The sequence below is a fragment of the Mya arenaria genome, chromosome 10 (genome assembly GCF_026914265.1).
Source record: "Mya arenaria isolate MELC-2E11 chromosome 10, ASM2691426v1".
Lineage (NCBI taxonomy): Eukaryota > Metazoa > Mollusca > Bivalvia > Myida > Myidae > Mya > Mya arenaria.
In genome coordinates, this window is record NC_069131.1 from 41,441,356 (window position 1) to 41,468,715 (window position 27,360).

General features: G+C 34.7%; 1 protein-coding gene across 3 annotated transcripts; it reads left to right on the plus strand.

Annotated features, from left to right (window-relative positions):
- Positions 1 to 26,215, plus strand: LOC128205434 (multiple epidermal growth factor-like domains protein 10). 3 transcript variants are annotated; one of them, XM_052907055.1, is made up of 22 exons: positions 1 to 159; positions 10,974 to 11,054; positions 11,199 to 12,980; positions 13,239 to 13,353; positions 13,596 to 13,684; positions 13,886 to 14,053; positions 14,369 to 14,526; positions 14,735 to 14,822; positions 15,037 to 15,104; positions 15,755 to 15,791; positions 16,297 to 16,400; positions 16,776 to 16,901; positions 18,836 to 18,984; positions 19,418 to 19,553; positions 20,073 to 20,201; positions 20,708 to 20,810; positions 21,043 to 21,119; positions 21,513 to 21,647; positions 21,952 to 22,086; positions 22,431 to 22,585; positions 22,949 to 23,084; positions 23,194 to 26,215. In XM_052907055.1, exons 2-22 carry the CDS (start codon positions 10,982 to 10,984, stop codon positions 23,284 to 23,286), a joined length of 4,056 nt encoding a protein of 1,351 aa, XP_052763015.1. In that variant the 5' UTR covers positions 1 to 159; positions 10,974 to 10,981; the 3' UTR covers positions 23,287 to 26,215. The 3 variants fall into 3 exon arrangements, with proteins under 3 accessions (XP_052763015.1, XP_052763013.1, XP_052763014.1); XM_052907053.1 differs by lacking the exon at positions 1 to 159 and adding an exon at positions 173 to 256; XM_052907054.1 differs by lacking the exon at positions 1 to 159 and adding an exon at positions 174 to 256 and having other exon boundaries at positions 21,952 to 22,080.
- Positions 26,216 to 27,360: the final 1,145 nt, after the last annotated feature.

Consider the following 27,360-nt stretch of genomic DNA (forward strand, 5'->3'; position numbering starts at 1 on the left):
TTCAGTGGTCTATTCAGCCCATTGCAAGCGGCTAAATACCACTGTCGAAATAGTGTGAGGTGGATGGGACTTACAATGGTTGGGATTTTTTCTTCCTGTTTGAGAAATATGAATATAATATGACAGTCGTGAATGCGGATTGTTATGATTAAGACTACGGTGAGTGCCTCCTTATAATATACTTATTTTTGACGCGTTATGTTGACTGTTATAATAAGGATAAAATTCAAAATTTGGAATCTCTTAATTAATAGAAGTAAGTAACATTTGATTTTGACTAAGATGCCTCTTTAATCAACGTTAGTCTACCATAAAATTACTTACTGTAAAATACATTAGAAAGACTATTTTCTTGATTATGAAATATAAAAGCAGTATTAGCAAAACTGTTCGTACAATTTATTCTAGAAAGTTTAAACATTGATGGACACATTTAATAATTAATTGTAATTATGTTTTATTCATGTGGCAATGCATATTTTACCGTGAACCTAAAACGTCTTTCAGCATACATAATAAATGTTGAAATATGGATAAACAGTGGATTATCTCAATAAAGGTAGTTATTATGGTATGTTATGTAGAAATTATGATAATGATAAAGAGTGGCATGATTTTTTATATCTGTAATTGCGATGAGTATTCATATCACATTCACTATGATTACAATCATTCCAACATTTAAAAAATAAGAAAATCTTAAGGCCAGACTTGTTTCATTGTGAATCAGGATAGTTTTGTTTTATGTTTCACAAAGAATAAGAATATATTAAGCATGCAATAGGAACATTGTATGCAGATGTTGTTTTTTTCGTTCATTTTATGGTTACATGGGTTACAGGCAAATATACCTAGCATAATGAATACATCGATGTAACCGGGTGTAACCAATATTACTGTGTAGCCCGATATTTGAGATTGAAAAGAACACCTTTTTCAAACTTTTGAAAAACATTCTTGTAACTCAATGTAATTATTGTAACCGCATTAGTATGATCAGATGTCGACCTAAAATTTTTGAGTTATAACTTTGAAAAATTTCGAGGTAACGCCATCGTAATCCTATTTTTAGCATACAAGCCTTGCATTGAAACGTATTTTGATGCAAAGCATCAAAGACGTCGCTAATGTTTTTGAAACATGACTAAAATAAAGCAGATGCATTAAATCAGAATATTAAGTTTGAGGTACGTGGATGTAAGCATTCTTCAGTTACTGAACGAAATCGGATTTCTGCTTAAGGTCACCACGACCTTGACCTTTGGCAAACTGCCATAACAATAGTTTGGGTACTGGTCATGTTTGAGGGATCTCTACTAAGTTCAAAGTCTCTAGGCCTTAGCGTTTCATATATTGATCGGAAACTTAAGGTTAAGGCTGAAGGTTATCTTAAGGTCACCAAGACATTGAGCCTGAAGGTCCTTATGTCGACCATATCTCATTATCATAGAGTGGCCCCTGACCATACCTATATGAAAAGTTCACTTCGACAATTTTAGCGGGGGATGGGGGGGGTGGCGAGCGACGACCCACCACTGAATCGTTATGAATATTTATAATAAAAAGTTAAACTATATGTGTTGTTGATATTTTTACTCCAATGTGAGAATAAATCTAAGAATTACATCATTGATAATTTAATGGACTTTTACTAAACTAAATTCACACACATAAATGTATACATATCTATACATATATCACTTCAAATCAACTAGATTTATCTTCAATTTATTCACAAATATACCAGATACTAGATTTAATAATTTTAATTTAAAGTCCGGTATTATTAGTTACACTGTTAGTAGCTGGGGGGGGGGGGGGGGCGGAGAGATTATATTAAGATATAATGTATTTGTTATGAATATATTCAGTGACGCTTAAATATTGTCTCAAAATCATATTTTAAAAATACAAAAAGTTTAGAGAAATAAAATTGTTTAACAGCATATATATTTTCTCAGTAAGGTCACATTAAATTATAACTGTACAAGAAAGATGTATCACAGTCAATAAATGTAATAATAAGAAAAACAACAACAGTTTAACAATTAACTGTTTTTAACACTTAATTTTTAACCATTTCTTGAAGGTAGCCCCTCAGCACATTTCCAGATTTCTTGTTGCATCGAAGTGTCTCTTCCGAATTTAGTTCTAACCTTTTTTTTCGACAGATTCGTCACTTGTTGTGCTTGTCAACCGTTTTTTTGTCGCCATTTTGTACAATTAAAACAATTTAAATTAGGGATATTGTGTAAGAGAAAGTGTATATTTTTAATAAACCATTTTTATATACTAAACACTCCACCTGAAGAAAAGAAGTGTACGAAATCAGTATGATTTTAATTATATTTAGGTATAAGTGTTTACCTCGCAACCAATGTATAATGGATTTTAGCAACCCATGGATATTTTATCTAGGGTTCTAAAAAAGGGGGCAAGTATAAGTTGTAATACACCAAGCAGACTCGTGCACATCGTGGGTGATGCATTTCAGCTCGTAACAGACTTGGGCTTTCAAAGATTACATTTTCTTCTACATTTGCTAGATTTGCTGTCATTTCAGTAATGGAAGACCAATGTGTAAAGTGGTGTGTAAAGTGGTGACAGACCACTTTATAAGTTTCCTATATTTTCTAGAGTTAACTAACCGATTTACACGCGAGATATATGTGATTAATTTCCACGATTAAGTAAACAACATTCGAAAAAAGTAACGTTGCTAAACAATTAAATTACTTGAACGTCAACACTATATTTGCGATGTCGCGGAATTCCGTGTATAAGTACAAAATGCTATAAAAATGTAAACCAAAAGAGACCAAGCATGTTTAGCAAGTTTTTAAAATCACAAACCATTGAGCTTCAAAGCCTTCAAAGATGGAAAGAAGCGTATGGTCTTATACGGTTAAAACATGTTTTTATTGTCATGTGTAAATGAAAAGAAGAAAAACACAGGGTTGTCCCTTCCGAATTGTTACATTTTCACTGACCGTTGTCAAAGGTTCTTATTTTATACGGTGAATAATCTTTTGTTTTATTACGGTTTGATTATCTTCGAACATTACCAATAAATACGCATCATCCACATACAGAAAGGATGTAACGTATTGACATACTGTTCATATTAATAGTAAAATTAGTGTTCTTTAACCAGTCTGTAGACAGTCAAATGAAATGTTTCATTTGCATGGTATTAATTAGCACTTATAGATTGCATTTTGATCATTCCCGTAAAACAATGTTTTAGCGTGTTGCACAACCGTACTTTTAAGTTTTGTTAGTGAATATATATTAAGGATATGTTTTCAAGTTTTGCAATATATACGGGAAACATACGTGAATGTCTTAACGTGTTATTAGCGCAAATGCGCGGGTCATTTAAGAGTGAAGGTCACGTGTTATTCGAGCAAGGGTGGTGGGTTATATCGGCGGGAAAATCAGCTCTAGGCTTGATTTATCAAAGTGAACGTCGATTTCATTCAATTTCGAAAAGATATTTATATACATGTTTTATATGTGTGTTTTTTACATGCATGCATGTCCGGATTGATTGCGTAGTTCCTATATTCCGAGGAATGAATTAGGGCTTATCTGTTTTAGTTAAGCCCTACGTGCATCGCTACGGTAAACACGTTTCATCCTCCGGGTGTTTTTAGTGGGCGGCTGTCATTTCTATGAAGGATATATGACCAAATCTATATCACTTTTAGTAAGAATAAAGAGGCGCATGTTTGATCAGGGCATGTGCCGGATGGGCCGGTAGATTCAGACAGAATTGAACAGTATGTTCGAACTTTACCGTGTTGTTCAAGTACTTAAGTAGAGTATTTGCTTTTTTTGTATGCGTTTGTGTGTGTCACAATGCACCAACATGTGCCAAATTAAATAAGTCGTGCCCCACGCAAACATGTGTTTGTCTTTTGTGCGGACGGACGTAAGGGCTTTCAAATACGTTTACTTTTTTTAAATTATTTCATCACATAAATTAGTACGATGGTGTTTCATTCCCATCGTTCACCTTATAAATTGTTGGCAAAAGCAATACACGTTCAGGACATATAGACCGTTGGCAAGGACATAATGTTTTTGGATATAACTATTTCAAATGCGTTTGAAAAAGTACACGAAACGTCAATGATCAAATTAATAAAAATACACAGGCTACATTGTATTTTAACGTTTAGCTATAAATTGAAACTTAACGCGAGAGTTGTCTACCATATTCGATATTCTTCGATACTGCTAAATTAGTCCTGAAATTCATTTAGTGTTTAACAAATGCATGACAGATACTTGAAATTGTATTATAATAAACTATAAAACATGTTATTTACATGCTTGTTCAAAGGATCTCACATCTTATCGGATCACAATTGGTAACAATATGAATATAGGATAATAATAATCTAACACTGATATTTTCTTCTTTTTATTTTGTGATTAACATCCATCATAAATAATAATTACTTGATATCGGAATGGCAAACGTAAGACAATGACGAAAATGACGTCATTGATATTGCCCCTAGCTCTGAACGTGTTTATGTCGTTTTTGCCCTTAAACGTATTAAGATAAGAGAAATAGTCAAATTACTATCCTAATACACTCTCTGTTTAAAGATAATGTTAAAGCTTATTTATACTCGCACTCGGGCCCTGCCCACTCGACGAGTGCTCCAATAAGATTTAAGTTTTTTGGAGCATAGTGCACAGACAGAATGTAAGCTTCTTTAGAGCTACACTGGTTCTTTAACGTACACCAGTGTATAGCACTTTCATACAGGAGCTCCATGTAACGACCCTCACGAAGGGATTTAAGTTGAGAGAGAGCATTCTTATGTATTAAAGAGTATCATATAAGATACGATATTTGTGTTAATGTGTTAAACAGCCCCATTAAAATTACAATAGAATATGCTTATATGTTATGGGGTCTCTTTAATGCTTTGAAAAAGAATGCTAATGTATGAGAGGGTACTTTCAAAACATGGATAGGGTATGCCTTATTTGTGAGCGGATCTCGTTGAAGTCGCGATAGTGTGCTTATGTGTGAGTATGTACCTGTAAAGTTAGGATAGTGTATGCATATGTGTGATTTAGTCCAATTCAAGTAAGGATGTAGTATGCTAATGTGATATAGTCTGATCATGTAAAATATATTATGCTTATGTGTGAGAGGGTCCCTATAGAGTTAGATTTTAAGTATCTTCCATGGCCGAGAGTGTAAGATAGGTTTAATCCTACCCGAGGGTAGAGTGTTTTGCGGAAACGAGATTTACCGAGTTTCCGCAAAATCCCCTGCGCGAGGGTTGGGATGAACCTATCTTACACGACCGGCTATGGTGGATGCTTTTTTTCCCCACCTCAGTTATACAAAATTAATTAAATATGTATTTTTTTTCTGGAACTCTTTCGTGCGTAGTGGAAATAAGTGCGTATGGATATGTGATAATTCGTGGTTGTCATGGATATGCGCGCAGTGATTCAGATTATGTGAATAATCAAATCGGTCTTGAAATAGTTCTTAGTAGAGTGCAGCATTTTACTTGAATGGAGTGTGAAAACATTTTTATGGTGCTATTTGAAGCGAGAAATAATTGCTTAGGATTCTAAATATTGCCACAAGACAAGGTTTCCATGATCATAATTGTGTGATGACAATAAAAAAGAAGTTCAATACGGGTACTTGTTTCATCTTTGCCCTTGAGCTAGATTATAAGTATCTTCCATGGCCGAGAGTGTAAGATAGGTAAATTCCGAACCGAGCGTAGGGTGTTTTGTGGAAACGAGGTTTACCGGGTTTCCGCAAAACACCCTGCGCGAGGGTCGGGATGAACCTATCTTACACGAGCGGCTATGGTAGATTTTTCCCCCACCTCAGTTAAACAAATTTAAGTAAAAATGTATTTTTTGCTGGAACTCTTTTCTGTTTAGTGAAAATAATTGCGTATGGATATGCGATAGCACGTGGTTGTCATGGATATGCGCGCAGTGATCCAGTTAATGTTAATAGTCAAATCGGTCTTTTTAAATAGTTCTAAGGAGAATGAAGCATTATTTCTTGAATGTTGCGTGAAAACTGTTTTATGGTGACATTTGAAGCGAGAAATAATTAATTAGCGTTCTAAATATTACCATAAGACAAAATTTCCTTGATGCTACAGACGACAGTCTTCAACAAGGGCGGTAATTACAATGTGTTGACCATGAAAAAGGAGTTCCATCCAGGCATTTTATCTTCGCCCGTGGGCAAGATAAGAATATCTAGCACGGTTAAATTATTGGATCTACTTATCTGAGGTGGGAGAAAAGAATTTCTAGCATGGTCAAATTATTGGATCTACTTAGCTGAGGTAGGAGAAAGAGTCTGCTTAAATGTGACAAGATATCTTAGCGTTATGGTATATTCTGATATGTGTTAGTCACTTTAAAGTAACAATAGGGAATTCTTATGTGTGAGTTAATCAATTTAAAATTAAAATCGAGTATGCAAGTGTGCGAGATAGTCAATCAAAAGTTACGATAGGGTCTGCTAATGTGAGATAGAGTCCCATTAAAGATGCATATGCTATGCGAGAGTATATGAGCACTTGGAAGTGAGATGAGTATGATTACCTTTCAATTTAATTTTAAATGAATGATATGAATCATATTTATAAGTATATCAACGTGATTCATTGGTGATAAATATCGATATGTTTTGTTTCGGATAAGGAGTAATCCAGTATACAAAAGGAACTCATTTGTTAAAAGTCCTTTGCATCAAATATATTACAACGAAATGACTGCGTAATGTTAAAAGCTGGAATTTCAGCTATACTTCGTTAGAGATAAAACGGCAATTATTGTACTATAAGGAACAACGTTACTGTTCGTCCATCGAAAGAGAAAGTATGAGGCTGTTGGCAATTCATGTATCGGCCATAATGGTATGTGTTTAGCAGGCCGTTTGGCGCATTGTGGTATGTGTTTAGCAGGCCGTTGGCGCTGTATGGTATGTGTTGAGCAGGCCGTTGACACTTTAAGGTACGAGTTTAGCATGCCGTTGGCGCTTTATGGTATGTGTTTAGCATGCCGTTGGTGCTTTATGGTATGTATTAAGTAGGTCGTTGGCGTTTTATGGTATGTGTTAAGCAGGCCGTTGGTGCGTTATGGTATGTGTTTAGCAGGCCGTTGGCGTTTTATGGTATGTGTTTAGTAGGCCGTTGGCGTTTTATGGTATGTGTTTAGCAGGCCGTTGGCGCTTTATTGTATGTGTTTAGCAGGCCGTTGGCGTTTTATGGTATGTGTTTAGTAGGCCGTTGGCGTTTTATTGTATGTGTTTAGTAGGCCGTTGGCGTTTTATTGTATGTGTTTAGTAGGCCGTTGGCGTTTTATGGTATGTGTTAAGCAGCCCGTTGGCGTTTTATGGTATGTGTTTAGTAGGCCGTTGGCGTGTTATTGTATGTGTTTAGTAGGCCGTTGGCGTTTTATGGCATGTGTTTAGTAGGCCATTGGCGCGTTATGGTATGTGTTTAGCAGGCCGTTGGCGTTTTATTGTATGTGTTTAGTAGGTCGTTGGCGTTTTATTGTATGTGTTCAGCAGGCCGTTGGCGCGTTATGGTATGTGTTTAGCAGGCCGTTGGCCGTTATGGTATGTGTTTAGCAGGCCGTTGGCGTTTTATTGTATGTGTTTAGTAGGTCGTTGGCGTTTTATTGTATGTGTTAAGCAGGCCGTTGGCGCTTTATGGTATGTGTTTAGCAGGCCGTTGGCGCTTTATTGTATGTGTTTAACAGGCCGTTGGCGCTTTATTGCATGTGTTTAGCTGGTCGTTGGCGCTTTATTGTATGTGTTTAGCAGGCCGTTGGCGCTTTATGGTATGTGTTTAGCAGGCCGTTGGCGCGTTATGGTATGTGTTTAGCAGGTCGTTGGCGTTTTATGGTATGAGTTTAGCAGGTCGTTGGCGCTTTATGGTATGAGTTTAGCAGGTCGTTGGCGCTTTATGGTATGAGTTTAGCAGGCCGTTGACGCTTTATGGTATGAGTTTAGCAGGCCGTTGGCGCTTTATTGTATGTGATTAGCAGGCCGTTGGCGCTTTATTGTATGTGTTTAGCAGGTCGTTGGCGCTTTATGGTATGTGAGTTTAGCAGGCCGTTGGCGCTTTATTGTATGTGATTAGCAGGTCGTTGGCGCTTTATTGTATGTGTTTAGCAGGCAGTTGGCGCTTTTTGGTATGTGTTTAGCAGGCCGTTGGCGCTTTATGGTATATGTTTAGCAGGCCGTTGGCGCTTTATTGTATGTGTTTAGCAGGTCGTTGGCGCTTTATGGTATGAGTTTAGCAGGCCGTTGACGCTCTATGGTACGAGTTCAGCAGGTCGTTGGCGCTTTATGGTATGAGTTTAGCAGGTCGTTGGCGCTTTATGGTATGAGTTTAGCAGGTCGTTGGCGCGTTATGGTATGTGTTTAGCAGGCCGTTGGCGCTTTATTGTATGAGTTCAGCAGGTCGTTGGCGCTTTATTGTATGTGTTTAGCAGGTCGTTGGCGCTTTATTGTATGAGTTTAGCAGGTCGTTGGCGCGTTATGGTATGTGTTTAGCAGGCCGTTGGCGCTTTATGGTATGCCGTTGGAGCTTTATGGTATGTGTTTAGTAGGCCATTGGAGCTTTATGGTATGTGTTAAGCACCCCGTTGGCGCTTTATGGTATGTGTTTAGCAGACCGTTGGTGCTTTATGGTATGTGTTTAGCAGGCCGTTGGCGCTTTTTGGTATGTGTTTAGCAGGTCGTTGGCTCTTTATGGTATGTGTATAGTAGGCCGTTGGCGTTTTATGGTATGTGTTTAGCAGGCTGTTTGCGCTTTAGGTATAAATTAATATAATATAATTAGGCAGGTCGTTTTCGATACAAATATCGCATCAAATAAAGCATGCTTTATACACTTCAATATTAATATTCATGGCTTAAGAATCAGGTCATACTTTCAAATTTGCCCCTCTCTAATTTCAGTCAAACGATACTTTAATATTATTTTATCGGCTTTTACATAAAAGCAACTTCACCTTGACAACTTTTGTTTAGTAAACTTACACGAGTTTATATAGTTCATTGAGGATTACCAGAAAATGGACTATGTAAAAAATGTTTTGTATGGGTTTTTTGGAAGGGATATAGAATTATAAACATCTTATATCACATTGATATCTTACAAATAAACTTTTATAAAAGCAGGAAGTATGCCAATATTAGTGAACGAAGATAAAAATGGTGCATCGCCTAAGAACGATGCCTTTGTACAATGCAATTTATATAATCATAACATTTTTAAATCTAACAGGTACATTTATAACGCTATAAAGCATACGAAACACATTTAAATTCAAAAGAAGGAGGATTATTCATAAACCTTAGGTATGCGTTTGAAATTTTTTAAATTGGTTAATCATATTACAGTTTACTATTCACCGAGCCCATCGCAAGCGGCTAAATGCCCTCATCAAATTAGTACAAGCGACTTACTATTGCGGCGATATTGTCTTCCTGTTTGAGAAAGACATAAATGTGACAGCGTGACTAGGGCTTTTCATGACTTAGATAGATGTATCTCTATTTGAAATATTGCATGGCTGTGTAATAATTTTATTTTTATACCATATTGTAAGGTGAAATAGTTTTATTGGGACGTTTATAAGTACCTCATGATCTAGTGGATGCCTTAAGTGATTCTTATACTTAATTAGCGTACGTCCCAAACAATCAGAAATAAAGCTTAAAGATGCACTCTTACTCCCAAATAAGATTTACCACAATTAGTAATAATATTTAATTTTCCAAATAGGATGAATAAGTGTCAAAAATAATGGTTCTTATGAAGGATATCGTGTTTAATTTGAAAGAAATGATCATAAAACACGGTATTTCTACCTCATGAGATTATAGTTGACCACAGTAAATCTTTTAGCATTCACCAATCATGTAATATTTTTGCGCTTTTTGCTATTAAATTCACGGTTACATTCTTGTTATCAGTAGATAATAATTTCCTAAAATGCATTATTTAGTAAGTAGTTTAAGGTTGATCAGTCAAAAATTATTTACGTTATACATGTGTATGTATTGGTTTTGAATAACAGTGTCACTTTAATTATCATTTCATTAAACACGTTCTAGTAATATAAATAAATTAAAAACATAAAACAATCGAATACGTTGATCTAATATTGTTTTACCATGTCTCAATACATACCAATATTAAAATTACGAAACGTTTTTCATAAACATTTATGTTGTATCTGGAATATTATAACATAAAGGATTATCTAAAGAAATTTAAGTAAGATTTGTTATTGATGAATTATTGAGAGAACAAACGAGTTATTAAGCAAACAAAAGCAACATTTCTTTTACCAAGTTATAGTTATAACATTTTGTGTAATATTTTTAATGAATAAGAATTGCGGAGCGAACGAATCGAGCAAGCTCGCATATTTTTATACAAATTGTTTTGACTAACGTAAATTATAATGTGTGATTGCTGGAAGGCAACTATGAAAATAAAAGTGTAGTTTGCTGGTACGTCATGTACATTTAAAACTGGATGCCATGCAGTTTTCTCTGACTAGAGATGTCGAAATGGATGCAGTAGTGGATATTTTATGAGGGATTTCATAGTTTTAACGAAAATAAACTATATTGATATGAAACAGATTTGACAAGATGTTTTTCATTAACAATATTTAAGTATATATCATCCTGAAAACTAGTACGTCGTGAATAAATGCACAGTTTGTTATCAAATAGAAAAGTTATAAGAATTATAAACATAATATGTTTATGTTTGTCTGAACAGTTTTATGCAAATTAATATACATGACTTTGAATCAATATTTCTTTTTATCTAAAAATCGAGCAAGATGTCTTGCTCAATGTTTTAAGCAAAGATACGAGAAATACGAGTCAATGAGAGTGACCAATTTAATACATTAATTCTTTGTTTCAGATAAAGCCATGATACACGTCCAGACCATAATGATATTGTATATACTTGCCCTTATCTGCGTCTCAAGACTGTGCATAGCAGGTATGCTAACGCTTCATTCTGTCAACTTTTCAACATTCAATAAGTACGTCATATGTAACTACATATGTCAAGTTTTAAATACTAAGCTTGGAAAAATGGTGATTTATGCATACTATTACATTATTTCAAAAACATTCGTTTTAGCTACGGTCTTTGTTTGTGTTTGCTGTAAGGGAGGGGAAGAACGATGCGGATATCAGCCTGGTATTGGGGACAATTATTGTTTTGATGGCTGTGTTGACGGAATTAAGGGCCATAGATGTCATAATCCCTGTGTTGGAAACTGTTATTCGTGCGATCAAGACAAGGGCAACCCATGCCAAAGTTGCAAAGATTCATATTATAACACATCTAGTAACTGCAGCAAGAACTGTTCTGTTGGTTGTGAAAGTGGGAAATGTAATGACGATGGAACATGTAGCCCATGTAGAGTAGGATTTGACGGAAACACATGTCGTGAATGCATTCAAGGGAAATATGGTGCAACTTGCTCAATGGACTGTTTTTACCAAAACTGCCACTGTACAACAAGCAATGGATGTGATTCATGTAAACCTGGATTCTATGACAAAAACACCTTCTGTCAAACACCTTGTTCCCCTGGATGTCAAAATGTCGTTTGTAATGAAGATGGATCTTGTGAATGTATCTCAAAATTTCAAGGTGATAAATGCAATGAATGTTCGGCGAGCTATTATGGAACATACTGCAATGAATTGTGTTCCGTGGGTTGTGAAAATAGACTTTGTTCAAAAAATGGTACCTGTACATGTAGCTCTAATTTTAAAGGAACGGCATGTGATACATGTGCGGATAATAGATATGGTGAAAACTGTGATAAGGTATGCAATGTTGGCTGTTCGTCATCGTTCTGTGATAGAAATAACGGCTTCTGCAAATGTCTTCCTAATTTTACTGGCGATAGTTGCGATCAATGCAAACCGGGCTTTTACGGACAATCATGTAACAAACTTTGCTCAAATAATTGCATCGGGGGGAAATGTTTAAAGGACGTGGGTAAATGCATAGATGGTTGCGTTAGTCGATACACGGGTGACAATTGTTCATCACTTTGTGATTCAACATGCGCAACATGTCTACAAAATGATAAACTACACTGCATGTCATGCAACAATGGAAACACTGGAACAACATGTCAATGTCCTCCTAACTGCGACTGTGTAAGTGGATCTGATAAATGTGAGTCATGTGCACAGGGCTACGCAAATCCTGTAAAACAATGTAAGTGTCAGTCGCAATATTGTAGCGGGATCAGTTGTAGTGAATGTATTAACAACACGTACTATAACGATAACGGGGCGTGTTGTAAATGTCCAGAAAATTGCAAAGATGGTGTTTGCAATAGTGGCACTGAGTGTACGTCTGGTTGCATCGATGGCTTTTACAGTCTCGATTGTTCTAAACGATGTGCGTCAATTGGTGCAAATTGTTTAAAATGTAATAAAACTGATGGAAATTGTCTGAGTTGTAACGACGGCCTTTATCCCCATGAAAATGGAACATGCATTAGCTGCAATAGCAACTGTAAGAATGGACAGTGTAATTCTACAACAGGTGAATGTACAAATGGTTGCACGGAACAGTTTTGGGGAAACAAATGTGATCTTCCATGCAATTCAAATTGTGAAACATGCCAGAAAGATTCAGGAATATGTGTCTCATGTGCAAACAAAACATTCCATGGTAATAATTGCAACGAGCCATGTAGTTCTATTTGTTTCGAAACAAAATGCAAACAAAGTACAGGCGATTGTTTGAATGGTTGCTCAGGAGAATTTTACGGCAATTTATGTGAACGAAAATGCCCTGAAAACTGTCTACAGAGTGATACAGGAACGAGCTGTAACAACATTGGTCACTGTAACAATGGCTGCATCGATGGCTTTGAAGAAGCAGATTGTACAGGTAAGGGGTTGTTTATTGTTAATGTATATCTGAAGTATATGTATATGTTATATGTTAAAATAGTTCCGGACCTATGTTTGAAAACTTTTGAAATTCCTCAATAACCTTATTATAATAATATACATACATTTTTAACAACACTACGAGTATACCTTGTTTATGTCGTACAGCACGACCGTATTAAAATTAAGCAATACTAGTAGTCTGTATTTCAATAAATTATTTCTGTTTTGATACTTGTTTAATATTTTATTCCAGTACAAACGAAGCCAGACACAGCGAACCCACCAATAGCAGCTATTGTGGGAGGTGTAAGTGGTGGTGTTGTAGTCATCATTGGCGTCGCTGTTGCAATATTCTTCTTCCGACGAAGGTATAAAGCTATCAGTTATATTATTGTCAAAGTTGAACTCAATAGTTGAAATATTTGGTGCGTATTTCAAAAAAGTTATTTCCAGTTGCTGTAAACATGCATTAACTTACGTTTCAAATTATAATCGTCAAAAATGAACCTTATGCAGAACCTTAAGCTTCAATAATGTTTTTATTGTAATACGTAATTGAAACAAGCAGCCACTCGCTGCACCGTTATGTGATAATGCTTATCTTTTTAAGATCTATTCGTCTTCCTGCTTCTAACAAAAGCATCAGAAATAGTCATACATCATTCCAAGCTAACATTGCCGACGTCGGAGAGAAGAAATGTACGTACACATACAATTAATTCTAACACTTCGGATGAATAGTCTTAAATATGAAATTATCTGTACTACCGTGCTGTTTTTAAACGAAATGCCGTGACTTTTCATCGATCGTCCCTTTCGTTACATACAAAATAAATTGATTGCTTATTTTTTGTTTAAATAAGCCGACGTTAATTGAAGAAAGATTTAATTTATTTATAGCATCAGCAAACGAACGTACATACTACAACGAGGGTCAGATCAAGAGACAATCAACAAAATCAAAACAAACTGTTATCCGACCGTCAGCAAGCAACCTCACTTCCACTAAGAATCATTCATCTACACATGTTGTAAATGCATCTAAAGACGAGATTGACCTGGATAAAGGTAACCTTTTAAAAGCTTTCTTTTACATTTGAGGTTGAAATGAATTCGAACACTAAGGTTAAAGATGGAGTAAGTTATTTGTCAGGCTGTCAGTGACAGTTTAGCTACAAATATTTTCAGTCAGGCAGTTGGTCTTCAATTTTACAAAAATGTAGACTAATCTAAGAAACATCTTACACTTTATCAAAAGAAAATCGGTCGCAGAAAAAACATTTGTATGATTTTATTGAACGTGATTGTTGTTTACTATTGCAATCATACGTGATGTGATATGGCCTTCATATTTTCAATAATTAAGTGCATTGTGTTTTGTAGTTGAAGAGAGCAATGGGGATCTTGTTATTTCTTCCAAAAATGATCAGATGTATTACAATGAGCCTGAATTATCAAGTTATAAGTCAAAAATACCAATTGGACAACTTGTCAAGTATGTGGATGGAAAGTCTCATGGTGCGTTAAGTGAAGAATTTGAGGTAAATGCCACGAACAATCGTATAACCATGGTTCTTAGTATCATTTATTAGTACATTTTTGAAATTTGTTCAACGCTTTTTTTATTAATTATAGCGAATACATTTAAGAATGTGACATACAAACACAACTAAAGGATTTAAACTCGCTCCCTGTTTGTTATAGTAACACATGTGAGTTTATGCTACCCTTGTTTACCCTTGTTAACAGAAGTTTTCACTCGGTCTTGTGAAGCCGTATGTGGAATCGCAGAAGAGGGAGAACATGAGTAAGAATCGATACAAAGGCATTTATCCATGTAAGTGATCATCATTGTTATCTCATCTTGTTTGTGTCTAGTTTAACCGTACAAAAAGTAGCTATTCATGACGTTTTGATCTTTGCTGTTAAAGTTAATGAAACTAAATGTGTATTTTCCTTTGTTTCTCGTAATTAGACTCATTTACAAATATTAAATATTGGATTGAAAAACAAGACTTGACTTATTTTTAGTTTTTCTTTGCTACCTTTAGACGATGATTCAAGGGTCAAGGTTACGGGAGATGGTGGATCAGACTACATAAATGCCAGCTTTATTGACGTATGTAGCTATGCCGTTCTAAATATAACTTTATAAGGTCGTCTGTTTTTGGAAAACGAAAAGAAGTATTGTCATGGCCTTGGTGTCATTGGAGTCGTCTGCTGTAAAAGTTTAAACTTGGCCATGAATCGATCACAGTTCAAAATATCCAAATGCAACTTGGGACTCATATTGTCGTTGACAATAAGCACAATAAGGCCCATAAGTTTGACTTTTATAATCCGTGAGGTATGCCTCTTATTCTTCTGAAAAACAACCACAACCATTTGTGTTCGCTCCTCGGCGCTCTTACTTTCAATGTTTTGATAATCTTAAAGCAGAATCTAAGGCAACTTATTAAATCTACGGTAATTGTGCGATGCGATGATTTCTGCAGCAAAATATTCATGGAACACTTTACTGAAAACAACGATCGAGCCTGCTTAATTGTTTTGTAAAACGGTTGAAATCTTTAGATTCCTTTTTTCCGTTTTTGTTTTTTTTACGTGCTATATTGGGCCTCTGTAAATAGAAAATGGTAATTTTACACTTCCTTCTTACATGTTTTATTCTACAGGGAGGTTCTATTTACACAGTGTCATCGTTTCTAATGTTTGAAAAAAGAAAAGTAAATAGACTATAATCAACGCGTGTTTGTAAACCTATTTCAGGGGTATAAAAAGCCGAAGCAGTACATCGCCACATTAGGTAAGAAGTAAAATGACATGTGATACTCACGGAATAAGGTTATTTTGTTAGATAGAATGTCATTATTAAAGTGCATGCAATTCAATGTACTGCGTTTGTAAATACAGCAGAAAATTTGAATGCAATTGACAGACTTAAAAAGCAATTATTTGAATTGAAGTATATATTTGGTGTATACTATACTTATATCCAAAGTATGATAGTGATACTGTACCATGAACATGGTGCAATCGGTATAAAAATCTTTCAACCCGAAATATTGGAAAGGATTGAATTTATCAAACAGAAAATAAAACAAAATGTATTAAAAGCCATTTGAGTCCATTAAATTATTAGATTTAAACTGAACGACAGCAAGAAACATTCAGAGTGCGTCCGTTTTAACGGTTATTTAATAATTTAAACAGTATTTTAGCCATTTATGTACTATCGTTGGTAACACACTATCAATATAAGTATTTTAACAATATATAAAAATTTGCGTTATGGCATATTTCCATTCCAGGTCCAATGTCCCAACAACTGGACGATTTCAGCTTGTTCTGGAAAATGATTTGGCAACAAAGGGTTGAGAAAATTGTTATGGTTACCAATCTCATTGAACATGGAGTAAGTGCAAATAAACATTGATCATTTATGGTAATCATAAGATTCAGTCACTGTATACAATTTGATACAAAAAAAACGTTATAACCATGGAACTTTTAAAGACATACTAAGGCTACAGTTCGCACGATTTTGGAACGACGTCGTGCTGATAATTGAGTGAAAAAGGTTATTAAAACAGTCAAATTAGATACATTTTGTTCCTTTCTGATTATTTATTTTTCTAAATGTACATTATAAGAAACTTCAGTGATCAGTGTAGAGTTTGGATCTCATCGTAGTCCTGTTCTGGTAAACTGCAAACTATTCTATTTAAAATACTTATTGGTTTGAAATTTCAACGTAGAGATATCATCGATTTTTGGTGTGCTAATTCAGTCCCCTAAATGTGAGCAATACTGGCCAAACCCTGGGGCCAGTAAGATGTATGGTGAAATAAAGGTGGAGAGCCGCTCAGAGGATGAGTATGCTGAGTTTACAAGGCGAGCCTTAACGATGACCATGGTAAGAAACTGAACTAAGAAAGTTCATGCTTTTCAAAACATATTTCTACTCAGTTGGTGTTGAGTCTTGATTAAATCGATTCTGATCTATTCATTGTTTGAAGAAGAATTGTAGCGTTAAATAAAGTTTTATTAAGGTTTATTATTAGGTTTATTAAAGTTTTATGGTTAAAACGTACAATCCAACCCATTTTTGGTCTCTTGTTTGTTTGCAATGGTTGTCGAGTACATTAACGTAAAGGTTGAAAGTAGAGAGTATCATGCGAAATATCATCTTATACAAAAACGATTAGTTTCACATTTAAGACACGTTTATGAATAACCAGACTTCTGATAGGACTTAATTTATTTCATTAATAGTATTTATCGTCAGCTAGAAGCATTTTGCAAAGGGCTATCGAATTTATAAAGGTTTACTGTTAATATTGTCCGCAATGCTTCAGCGAGCTCATTGTAAACTAGCATACTTTAAATTTAAGCAGCTTGAAGGCAAGCCGATATTTATTCTTCCGGGTTTAAAAAGACAAATTACAAACCGCTCATTGTAACAGAAGCCTTTTGTGACATGGCCATGGCATAAGATTAAGCCATATAATTTTGCTCTGCTAGATTTAGTTACAATTCATGTTAAAAGTGTTCGTATGAATTGTTTAAAATGTTATGACACGCACCTGATTTAATCAATTTAAGAATGAGATAATATTTTCTTTTGAAATTATTTCTATCTTTACTTCTTGTACAAAATTTTAGCAGTTTTACCACACAGTAAACTGACACGATCACAATTTGCGCCTCATTGTGACTGGATGCAGTACATTTCACTCACTGAACATTACTATTTTCACTGCCTACTTTCAACCCCCCTCCCCCCCCCCCGGAAACAAAAAAAAACACAACAACAACAACAACATACTCCCAACAGTTTAAATCCCGCAATTGAAAACACAGTACGTGGAAAGCCTTATTAACATAATAAACTTTGGATTACCTGAATGACAGGCTTTGCACATGTTTGAAATGTTTTTTTGCATTAGGTACTCTGTATTTCATCGTCTGTAGATAGGGTCGGAATCCCTAAATTCATTGAAGTTCTTGGTGAAACTCTATTGAACCAGATGTTTAGCAAGGTTCATTCGTAACGGTTGGAGGACACTCAATTGTCAAGTATCCTCTCCTCGAAATAAAAGTTTGGTCAACTCTATACATTATTAGAAATACATATTTCTCACGGAGGCGCTGCAATTTTTTATGTAAAAATGCCGTAAACATGTTATAAAAGCTAACATAAAACAAACGTATGTAGGCAATTTGACAGTTCTTAGCGAAGCAAATATCTTTAAATGCATCGAGTGATTTGAATGACTATAGACATAACATAACATGCCCATGGCGGTAATATGAAAACATTTTTATGCAATATTCCTTGTTCAAATCATTGACTGTTTGATGATGCCCCAAGCAGTACGTGCATATTGAACGAAACATGTTGTAAATTGTAAACTAAACAATGCGAATACGTTAACATGGTAATTGAATATCGCCAGTAGATATTTCCGTATATAAATAAATGTTTTCGATTGTTCAGATATTTTACCTTATGGGCAAGGCCAGCAAAAAATCAATACAACTAAATGTATTGCAAAATAAACTTTGAAGGTGAAACCTTGTTTATCATGCAAAAGCAACAGCATCGTACTAATTGACATAATTAATATGTTACAACCCATTATAATTGAAACAAAGAACGTGAAGAAATTTGAAAGATTTTAAAGACACAAAACTACATCCGGTTATCATCCATGCAAAGATGTGTTGAATAGCAATTGGAATGGTCAAAACATTCAGGAGAAATTAGCCTGGTTTCTGTCTGTGCATTCATTGAAATCAAAATAGTATACATACATAATGCATACAATACAATCCATGTGTCTACAGGGGACCGAAGAAAGGACGTTGCACCATCTACACTTCACGTGTTGGCCTGACAAAGCGATACCCGACGATGTAACTGCGATGATAGAGTTCCGACAGAGGGTTCTGAGTACGCCGAATACTCTAAATGGACCAACAGTTGTGCATTGCAGGTTTGTGCAATTTCCATTTAATATTATTCAAGATCTATGGTACAGAAACGCTCAGCACCTTCTGTAGAGTATACTCTTTTTCTTCTAATGGCACATGAATAGGGTTGAGATTATTTGAATGATTGATTTATATTAAAACATTTAAAACATAAAATAACGTATTATATCGTCTAAAGTGAGAAGAAATGCAACAAAATTACTGTTATAAAGTTACAACTTTGGTCAATAAATGTTTCAAGATGGTGTCAAATTAATACTGTACTTCCTGGAACACAGTATTTTAAAAGGGCTTCACTTTTTAATGAACAAGTGAGAATGTACACTTAAAAGAGTAAATGAAATATGTCGGTAATCATCAAATGTAGGTGTTCTGAATAACCTAGTTAAAATGTATTTGATGCCACTCAGTAAATTATGTATGTAATCATTACAGTGCTGGTGTCGGCAGAACAGGCACATACATTGCTCTGGACATCCTCACAAAAGAAGGTGAGGCGGAACGAGCCATTGATATCGCGGGATGTGTCCACAAAATGCGCCTGAACAGGCCGAATATGGTTCAGACAGTGGTGAGATTTTAGGATGAGGTTTAATCATTGATTAGATTGGCTAATGCTATTACAATCAAACAATTGCAGCATCACCGTCCGACAACAAAGCATAACCTAACTATTACTTTAAATCAGGATTATATTTTGATAAATATTTGCTCATGTATTCTGTGATTCAATGCGGAGCACTATAATAAAATTTAACCATACAAATACGACTAATTGTTGCTCAAAGTAGCATATAGTTTTCCAAAATGTTCGTTTGCTTGGTGCGCGTTCTCTTCCGAGTTTCCTTGATATTTGTGAGCATATATTAATACTTAAAACCGCATGTTTGATGACATGTACATAATAGCATGTCGGCATTATATTTATTTGAAATTTAATTCAAAAGTGTGTATTTGAGCTAAGTAAGTATTTTCGTTTACCAAATAAATATAAAAACCATCGGTACGTATCAAGTATCCTTTCGTCTATGCATCCAGGCGTTGTATTCAAATGATATTGACTCGTAGCACTTTCAATATCTCGTTACAGGAGCAGTATCAGTTTCTGCACACAGCTGTGGTTTACTCGTTGACCTTCGACTGCAAACAAATCAAAGGAGAGAACTTCGACCAGTTCATGAAAAAACACACTTCACAAGAACTGAATAGTCAGTTTAAGGTGGGTATCCTTGAGCATTCTGTTGATAAGTAGTATAGTTCGTCTGTCATCCAAAAGGTTTACTGTCCGTGTATACCATGTAGCATTTTAAATAAAGAAACTTGAGTGGATGCCTTGAACGGGAACATGTACAATAAGGGAGTCTTTAGGTTGTCTTCAGGTTCAGGAAAACGTAAATGAACAAGTATAGCCTTTGATGTCATTAGCCCTGTGAAAAATAGTGTGCTGACCATAATGCACAGAAAGCATTAAACAATTTAAAATTAAACTGTATAATCTCAGCACTTCTATTTCAGGTAGATTATCGTATCAAATATTTACAACATCAAAACAATATTGTATTTAAAAAACTGGACATGGCAACTGCGTTAACTTTTGTATTTGATGTTTATACCAAAACAAGATGTGCTGTACACACATATGCATTCCATGTAAAGTATCGTTTTTGGGTAGACTGCAAATGAAATATAGTGTGTTTGCGTGAATTACATTTGTTTTATTTTCAGCGACTTCAACACACTGTCGAAAAACGAACTAAAGACGAAGCAATAGCAGTTGAGTGCAATAAGCAGCACCTGAGTAAAAACAGAGCAAATGCAGATATTCCGGGTAAATATTGCAGACATGCCAAAATGACTTTCACAATAAATGTGCTTGTGGTAAAAATATTTTGAATATTCTTATGGAAATCGATGAAGTATTAAACTTATGTATTTTAACGTCTCCAGTGTTATTGGCTTTATATACGGAGACAAATGGAGTAAAAAAAGAAGGTACAGTCCCTGTCAGTTGTTAATTTCTTTATGACTATTTATTTTTTGATAGTGTTGCTTTTTCTTAGGTAACGAAAACAGACCAAGACTTTACCTGCACCTCAAACCTGGGGCTGCAGACTACATCAATGCTGTATACATTCACGTAAGCATATTCATAGTTCTTAGTTTGAATTTCTAAAATTAAATAAGAAGTGCATAGTCGTTAACGTTACATATAGCAACCTACTATATACTTTAATTATTTTTTCCATTGTCTGCATGTGATGCAATATTGTTGATATTTAACCCTTTATATCATGTGGACAAAATAATTCAAAATCGTTTTTTGTTCAAGACTGTGCTTTGTCGCTGCTGTTTTAGTTTTACGAAAACATAGAAGTGTACTTTAGAAGGATTGACTTAATATTTATTAAGTATATTCATACTTTAACGAGTTTTCCCACATCGTGTAAATCAGATGACCTGTTCCAGAACAAGAACCAATCTCATTGGTCGTAATATGTTTTCATTATTTTCATTGGTTTGTGTTTTACAGAGCTTTAGAGTCAAGAAACGTTACCTGGTAGCACAGACTCCACTTCCAGAGACAGTAATCGACTTTTTGACGCTTGTTGTCCAAGAGAGCTGTTCATGTATCGTCAGCTTCGAAGCTGATATGGACAAACAAAAGGTAACGTTCTTATTGTAAATTGGTTTTAGAAAATATATAATTACCGTCGGAATCAACGTCCGGGAAATGTACCAGCTGTACCAGGTACCGAAGAAATGATAAATTAATTAATAGTTAGTTCATCAAATAACATTCCAAACCTTGGATTAACAATTTCGTCCTGACCAAAGACCATCTATCAAACTGTTACATGATTCAAGTAAAGAATTGTCTTACCAAAATGAAGCTTCTAACAACTCAATACATTACCATGTATACTCGATTTGTTCTCCGACCACTATACTAAATCAGATTATCTACACAGAATATCGGCATATATTACCCAGCGGCAAACCAAGAAGTTTTGAAACAGGGAACGTTTCAAGTCAGCTGCTCAAGAGAGGAAAAGAAAACGTTCTACGCAGAGCGAACATTGACAATTCAACACAAAGGGGTAGGGGTAATAAAATTAGATAATTAGATAATTCTAGGAATCAATACAATAAAAATATATCCATAAACTACTGAATTTGAACATGTCCCTTCCCCTTCAAGTATGAGTATAGTAGACTTTACAGAAATTCTTATTAATTTTAACCATGTCCTTGCAACGGAATTGAAATGCAGTCGATTTTAAAAAATGTGTGTTTAGATTATGTCTGTTAAACAATTTGTGCATGAGACACATATTCAATCTGAAATTTTGCAAGTGTGCTTGCACTAAGGTACTAGTGGCAACTATTTTCCCTCACGAACAATATCGATCATAAATGTCAATGTGTTAATACGTACTAACTTCTCCAGACGAGCACTGAACGAACCATTCCACATCTTCAATATACCGACTGGGATGAAACGAACAACATTCCAAGGTCAACTACAAACTTTCTCTCATTTCTGAACGTGATAGAGAATGTCACAAGACAGTCAGGTGACGGGCCGATCTTGGTCCATTGCTTGTGAGTACTGATTAATTACCTTTTGTAGTGAATGCTGGGTTTACATATGAAAAATTGTTGGATACGTCGTTGAATATCAACTTAAATGAATATTATCAATAGGTGCAATATCGTTCTAGAAAAAAAGATGTCTTAATGTATCCAATAGCTATTTTTATTATCGATGTTATTTGATATATGACAGGAAATGCTTAGCGTTATCCTCAGATTGAAGTAAAACATCTAAAAAAGTGTTATCATTCGGCATCTAGGTTTAGATCATTACAATTGATTGTCCGTGACAAATGGAATATTTTTTTACTATGCATAACGCCAAATATTTAATTGTAAGTATTGCTTGAAATCTACATGTCAATAACACAGAGATGGTGCGGGCAAAAGCGGTCTATTCTGTGTCGTTTCGTTGCTTCTCCACAAGATGGCCGTGGAACACGAAGTCAGTGTGCTTAACTCTGTTAGGAAGGTCAAAACCATGAGGAGGTTAGCGATCCCGAACCAGGTAAATTATTTCTCAAATAATTTCCGTTATAGTCATTCTATAATTGTGCTGTAGTTGAAAGGACAAAGTCTGCGTTTTTGTGCCCATGATAATGTTTGTGTGTTTTCAGGAACAATTTAGCTTCTGTCACGGATGTGTTTCTGAGTATCTAAGTTCTTTCGATGTATACGCCAATTTCAACGAAGAAACGGGAAGACTGTGAGGTTCGTCGAATTTAAAGTTGCTAAGAAACATTCAGAGTGTAATGATGACATTGTACAAACTTATTTTGTTATGTTGTGTTAAGTTCTTATTTTCAATATGTTTTATAAATTATGATACAAATCACGAACCGTAAAGCATATATTTTATATCCAGTTACTAACACAGCATATTCAGTAAAAAAAATTATTCAGCTTTGTACATACTTGTCCTTAAGTATTTTTCTATTTCATGGTGCATTCTCTAGTGATCTATGAACTATTTAAAAAGCCTTTATTAAGTGTACTGTTTAAAGCCAGTCAACAACTTTGGAGAACAGAGCTTTTTAAAAGTTAATGTAAATTCATTTTTGCTGATTCTTATCGAACTTTAAAAACGGTTGTTGTTTATTCACATTATCTTATTAATTATAATTTTCTAATGACTACAGTTTTTCTAATGTCATAGAACATATCGCTCTTTGTCGTATTTGCCATCATTTTAAGTGATGTGATTTATAAATGAAATCGGTGTCAATATTTTTGTTAATGTCATAGTTGCACAGGAGCTGTTCAAAGCGTATAAAGGGACTCAATAATGTTTTGGCATTAAATTTTGTTTTCCCGCTATTGCATCTGAAAACAATTGTATTATAACTATTTCACTCTTTGATACTGAACGAAATGACACAAACACTTATTAGAGTGTAAACAAATGTTCTGGTGTAAATAGAGAGCGATCCCACGCCGGTAGAGTCAAGGAACATACACGCACACAAGAGCTCATAAGGATAACATTTGTTAAAGAATTTAAGCCGTCAGTATTTTAGCTTTAACACTCCTAGTACTTTGACACACCTTATTTCGTCATTCCTTAAATTGCATTTTACAAAATCATGAGCGATATCCTTAAAGCTACGGGGATGGGCTGTTTTTTTATTAAGGTTTGTTTACTTAAAAATCGATTATTTAACTATTTTATAAGTTTTTGAAGAAAATCATCGTTAATGATGTAAGGGAAACTACAAGGACAAGCATGGTATCATATCCTTCAAAGAGTTGTATTGGTTTACAAACTGTATGATAGACTGAGAAACGTTAGTGCCCTTTTTAAATCAATGAATTAAGAAAGTATTACGTGGACATCCAAATGTCCACTTTATGTTATCAACGTTTGATTTTTACGTGTATATCAAATAACTATGAAATAACGTGACGGCATCAGGTGCCCATACTATTAGCAGAAAGTACCTTCATACTAATAAAAGCTTTATACATGACAAATACCCAGATTAACACGTTTTGTCTATATTGACGCCGATTTTACGATATTCTTTGGAGTTTTATAAACTTAACGAAGAAAGCAATACGCAATGAGGTTGAATGTTCTTACGTAATGTGCACCTATTGTGTACTTATCTCTCTTTGTGTAGCTTTTATTCTTAAAGTAAATGCTGAACATCATGCTTTAACAATGAATGTGTTTATTATATTATCAGAGTCATATTTCATGACGCCAATGTCGTTGAGCATGCTCAGCTTCTTCTGGTACTGCCATATGTGTATTTGAATTTGCTAGTTTATTTTTAATGCCATCGTCAAATTGCGTGTGTTATTAACCATTGAAAAGTATTGTTATGTGTACATTATTTTAGAGCCATTACTAATCCTTTCATATTTGGATTATATTGTAAAGTATATTCGCAAGTAGTCCCTTGAAATATTGTTCTATATGAAAATCAAGATTTGTTTCGTATGTAAAAAATCGTATGCATGTATGTATATAAATGTACAAGTAGGCTATCACAAAGACATCATAACGAAAAAAACTCACACAAAGACAAAAGTGTTTATCACTTATTACTATAAAGAAACCTTAAAATTATCATACACGATTGGTTAGATAATTAACAAAGTAACACTTATACATCATGTCATACTATGAACTATAAAATATAATATTCATCTTAAATCATTCATTGTTAGATTTGGATAGCCCGTAAATTTCATATAAAGGCAAATCAGTGTACTAAGTTTTAAACACAATGTAGCGTGTTTATTTATATGGTTGAACTAAGCTAAGCCTAAAAAATCATCTTAGCATGTATAATTTAGATGTAGATTATCAGATGTCATTATTATATATATTTGGTTTATATTCCTACAATTTAACAAACTTAAACATATCTGTGGTTACTGATGCCTTTTCTTCTAATGTTAAAAGTATATAACGATATTCACACTACATCTGCAATACCAATCGCTTGATTCATTTATGTGATGTTTTATTTTTATTTTTTGAAAGAACGTTCTTGTTGGTTGTTTTTCATATTCTGATATTGATAACTATCTATTGTAGTGAACCATACTTCTGTTTAACATTTTAATCCAGACATTCTTAAATATATCCTGCATCAGTTGGTCAGAACAGCAGAAAGGTTTCCAAAGGTTTGAGAAGACGCCACAAACAAATAATGATTTAAGCATGCATTGTTTAAAATCAGGATAGATTGAAAACAGATTTTTGATTTTTTTAGGTACTTTTTTGTAACAAAAGTATCATGCTGCTGCTCATCCATCTACTGGTCAAAAGTATCTGATACCATTAGTTTTCTGTAGCAAAACAATCGAGATAGAATACAGTATAAATTTTGAAAATAGCTTGATGGATTAAGTTAAGATTTAACAATATATGTTTTTATTGTTTTCATTGTATAAAAGGCTTAATCGGATTGGTATGATTCGTAGTGACAATCAAATATTGATATGCATGTACGAGAACATGTTGACAACATTTATGTTTTGGATTCATTGTTTAAAGTGTACACATGTTTTATTTCTCCTTCTACCATGACTAATTCAAATAATCATTTGCTTTTTCTTTCTTTCAGAAACTGTTTAAATATGTTATTATTGCTAATCAGAGAAGTTTATAATAAAAGTATAACCTTTTATCTTGTAATCCATTCAGTAAATGTTTGGGCAATATAGTGTTATTTGTAGCTGAGCGTTAACAATTAAACGAATCCTTGAATATGTTTTCCAATGCCAAATTGCCGTAATGAATGCACAAACCTTTAAAGTTCATTTTTGGAAAATAACAACGACAATGCAGTTGATTGGGTATGACGAAAATTGGCTACACATGCTCACCAGATGATGGTCGACCGGAACAGCATGCAGAATGATTTAGGGTACAGTACGTTAACACGTTTTTAAGACTGTTATTACCTTATCTGAATTGCTCTCTAGTCCGTCTTCTTGTAGAAATTGAAGAAGAAGACAGTTAGTACTGAAAATGGACATTTTCGGAGTCTGTGAGTTCTCAACCACTTTGTGGGACTCGTACCTCTACACCACAAATGACACTCTTTAACTGACCTGTATGCAATAATAACAAACAAAATGGCTTATATGAATAATGCAGGTGGCCATCTTGACAAAATGACAAATGGATTTGTTTTCTTAGCAGTGGTTATATGGTGTCGCTTTAGTTTAAGAGTTTATACTTTCGAATTTGAATTTATTCTGGTTACAACTTTATGTAAAAGGCGTCTACGAGGGGCACGTTGATAAAATGTTTTAATATAGTTGACTGTATCGAGGCTTGAAATAGACATGACGTCAGCCTTTTCCTCGCTGTTACCTCTTTCTTTTTCGATCATTTGAAAAGGTTGCCGTCAAATTTCATCAAAGCCCTCCTCCTTACACCCTTGCCTTTTAATAATGTGCTAATATTACCATAACAATATTATATACTTCTTGTCTTACAAACTTTCACACCTTCGAAAGCATGCAATCATGAGCCCTCTTATAATTTTACAGAATTAAGACATAAATGAACCAGTCGTATAACACTTGCGTTTTCCTCAATGTTCGAGTGGTCGTCTGCTCATGGGCAAAATATTTCAGGCAAGATGCCATTTTCTGCTGCATACCCCGCCTTCCAACTTGTCAACGGCCATGGTGTACAACATTCTAGTTCAGCCGCGCTCCGTTTTTGCACGACTCCACGAACTGTCTCTGTGGCGGGGACACATTGTGGCGACCAACGTCAAGTCAATACCTGAGAAAAAAATTATAATAATACGCATCTA